The sequence below is a fragment of the Austrofundulus limnaeus genome, unplaced genomic scaffold, assembly GCF_001266775.1.
Source record: "Austrofundulus limnaeus strain Quisiro unplaced genomic scaffold, Austrofundulus_limnaeus-1.0 Scaffold311, whole genome shotgun sequence".
Lineage (NCBI taxonomy): Eukaryota > Metazoa > Chordata > Actinopteri > Cyprinodontiformes > Rivulidae > Austrofundulus > Austrofundulus limnaeus.
In genome coordinates, this window is record NW_013952713.1 from 96751 (window position 1) to 100618 (window position 3868).

The 3868-nt window shown below is 36.7% G+C and overlaps 1 protein-coding gene across 3 annotated transcripts in view; it reads left to right on the forward strand.

Moving 5' to 3' along the window:
- The first annotated feature begins 18 nt into the window (after positions 1 to 18).
- The window catches only part of igdcc4 (immunoglobulin superfamily, DCC subclass, member 4), a 62610-nt gene continuing 58760 nt past the window's right edge, over positions 19 to 3868 (forward strand). For all 3 annotated transcript variants that reach the window (XM_014021941.1, XM_014021942.1, XM_014021943.1), the window contains exon 1: positions 19 to 249. In XM_014021941.1, the coding sequence (XP_013877395.1) occupies positions 180 to 249 (70 nt within the window). In that variant the 5' untranslated portion in view covers positions 19 to 179. The remainder of the gene's footprint in view (positions 250 to 3868) is intronic.

The following is a 3868-nucleotide window of genomic DNA, read 5'->3' on the forward strand; positions in this document are numbered from 1 at the left end:
GGGGGGGACCGGTGGCTGGAGAGAGCTACACAGACTCGTTTTTTTTTTACAGACACACACGCGCATACATACACACACACACCGGCCGAGACAAAAGCGGATTCCAGAGTACGCATGTGAGGGGTGTTTTTAGACGCACGCGCTGCTTCCCCACACTGGTGGAAACCTAAAGGCTGTACATGGCGGTGGAGAGTTCAGTCTGGCTGCCCTGTCTGCTTCTTTCTCTGTTTTGGGGCTCATCAAAGCAAGGTAATGATCTCCCAGTTGTTTTGTCTTTTTTTTTCTTGTCTGTGGGGGTGAAAACGTGGGCCAAGTGACCACAGATTGCACTGATAGCTCCAAAAACAGGACAGATTAAAATAATATATAGGCTAATAATAAAAAAATGGCAATGTGGTAGGATAGTTGCACCTTGCGCTGAAGACTGCGCTGCGTCTTCACCTCACATGATCTGTTCAGTGTTCAGTGTTTTATGATGTTGGGGGTGCAGTCTTACTTGAGGGGGCTCCTTAATAAGGACGAAACACGGAGAGTGGTCCTGAATGTTGCCACAGGGGGGCGGTTATTTGAGCCAATAAAGTTTGCGATCATAACAAAATAATAAAAAAGTAGGAGCTCAGAGGGATGAAAAATAAAGAAAAAATAACTGTATTTTGTTGACCAAATGACCGCTTCATTTGAATTTAACCACTGCCCTAGAAAAGTTGCCGGAGAGGAGCAGTGGCACTGGGAGGGCAACTTTTAGCTGCCCTGGAGTCCAATAAACTTCATGCTTCAGAGTAGAGAGTCCCATTACCCCCAGAGAGTGAAGGGCCAGCTGAAGTGAACCTAAACCATGAAGTGATTTTCAGAAATATGCTAAATTAATGTGCATTTTTTCAGTGTATGAAAGCAGTGAGAGCAGTTTCACTGGATCAGTGATTTATCTGTAGGCCTACCCCCCAGACTCAGTTAATGAACATGTTTGTACACATATTTTGTTGCCCTCATTGTCAAGTTGGCATTTACTGTTTCATTGCATTTATATCGTTGCTCAACATGAATCATAATAACAGCGAGTAATAATGTTATTGTTTTTTATTTTACTATTTTCATTTTTTTGGGGAATAGAAATAAAAGTTGTCTTGTCAGTGGAGGGGTCTGAAGACTTGGATTTTGCACCTGGTGCAACCTTGTTGTACTGTGATTGTTCAATGATGAGAAGGAAAACAATTATCTACATGAGCAAATAAGTTTCGTACAGAAATCCCCCTTTTAGCTATTTATACTTTGACTTGGATTTGTCTTTATTCAGTCCAAAGGGAGTTGATTAGATGTGATCATTGTTGACTTCTACCTGTTAAAGCAAGGGTCAGTTGTTGATACAATTTATCTGAACTGAAATAACCATGACCTGTAGTTTCCAGATGGCTCAGATTATTAAAAAAAGATGCCCATTGCATGAGTGTGTACCACAATAGAGATAATCACATCCAAATAAGAAAATATTTCTCAAGATAAATAGAATTTATATGGAAATTGTCTGTGGTAAGGGTTTTGTCATGAAAATCGTTTTGTACAGGGATGTTTAGAACTAAAAGTTTTCAGTCTAACGTTTAGTGTGTGTCTGAGCAGATGCATGACGACAAAGACRTTTGTTATATGATGTTTCGATAATGCAACAATACCAATAAAACCACAGTTTCCTCATGCCTCCCTTTCTGCTCTGTCAGCACAACACTGAAAACTTTCTTCATTTTTTTGCATCTCATTCATTCATTCATTCATTCATTCATTCATTCATTCATTCATTCATTCATTCATTCATAAATTGTATTCATTTCATTGAAAAACAAAATTTTATACACATTGAAAATAAAAAAAATACAAAAACAACTAAATGAAGGGAAGCAGAGAGAAGAACAAAATCTTATATCTGCCCCCTTTTTCCTCAAGTATAAATACAAACAGCAATAATCCTCAGCTAACAAAACAAAACACAAACATTAAATCATTCAAGAACAACAAATTATGTTTAATATAATTTAATAAAATATATAATATAAAATAATAAAAGTTTTATCTCCACTCGGTGYGAACATAGATGACAGTGAGAGGTCAACAGATGGGCCAAATAAATTATTAAGCATGCAGACATGAATGTGTTGCAGTTGTAATCTATTGCAGCCCAATAGTTCCATTATTGCACACACTGATTTTGTGATTACATAATATTTTGATAYATCAAGCAGCCTTACTGTTTTGATATGATCTCAGTATCATGCTTACAACCAGAATGCTTATTTTCTGCTTTGAAATTCATTCAAATATTTGTTTATTCTTAAAATATATAAATATATAATTCCATCCAGGCCAACAAACTACACAGTCATGCATGTTCGTTTTATTGAGCTCCAAAAGTGGAGCATGCATGAATGTTGTGGGCGTGGGTGGTTGTGGGAATGGAGACTGGTGAGGTGTTGGGGCTGTGGGTGATGACAGACATGAATTGATGGGTGCTGGAGGGGCAGATATGAGGGCGAGGGCTATTTCTACAAGCACAAAGAACTTGTTTTATCCAGTCTAAAGATCAAATGAAAATATGTCAGCTTCACTTAACACAACACAAGCAAGTGAACGAAGCAAAAGGGCCTTTGGATACGTCCAGTCAAACTGCACAGCTGAGCTACAAAGGAATGTAATAAAATAATATGTACAGTCCTGAAGGACTTTATGAGCAAACAGATTGATTACTGTATAACCTATGAGCATTTTATATGCTTTTAAAATACAGTTCGTAAACATGACACGTTGGGAAGAGTAAATCAGACAACTTTTACTGAGAAGGTCAAGAGTTCATCATCTATTCAGGAGACTCAACATTGCCAGTAGACAGGTCTTAATAAGCAACTTTAAAGGTCACGGTCAACTTTTTTTTAATAACGAGCAAGTTTGTGAAGTGTTTCTGATGGGTCCAGCTTAAAAACCATGAAGTGAAATAGTTTAGAAAGCCCCACTGTAACAACAGCCCCCAGCAATTCCATCGAAGCAGCAGAGTGTGATGTAGCACTGYGCGAACAGCAGAGTACAGCCTGAGTAAGGGTGTATATAATGTATGTAAGCTGYAAAACACTATTATATTCTTACATTGTTTAACCTTATGATTGGTTCAGGGAGTGAGGAGGCATGTTTTTTAATTCCACATACTGAACTGCATATCCTACTGCACAGGAAGATATTTTAAAACATGCAAAATTTCTGGAAAACAAATATATGCTTTTTCAATTAACAACACCCTCAATGAAAAAAAAAATGGAAAAGACACTGAACTGCATTTCTTTCTGCAATGTTTTTTCACCCTTTTAAATTTTTTTTACTTTTTTTTATTTGCAGAAACATTACAAATCTCTATGACTGACTTGCATCACAGTTTAAGATGAGTATGGAAACAAATTAGCAGTTTAGATAAAGTATATTTAGGTTATTCGTAATTATTGGATTCTGAAAAAATGCAAATCTTTCAGCTTAAAATCTTGTGTATTTGCATTAGTGCAACAACTCAAAATCTTATCAAAGTTTGCAGCAAAAGCTGGGCACAAGGAGTCTCCGTATTTACTATTGCAAAAAGACTAAATGGCTTGATCGCTGCARCATGAATAATAATTTGTTTTAACCTTGTGTTTCTTTCCAAAAAGACCCATTTAAACTCCTGAATTCTCAGACCATTATATTTCATGTTTTGCTTTTTTGTTTTATTTTTTCCCCACCTTGATTTTATCACCTATTATCATACCTGCTCTTTGTTCAGTATATTAACCCCTGATTTTTAGTTCTTGTATGGTGGGTTTTTTAACTCATGGCTTGTCAATTCATGTATTCAGTGTAGTAC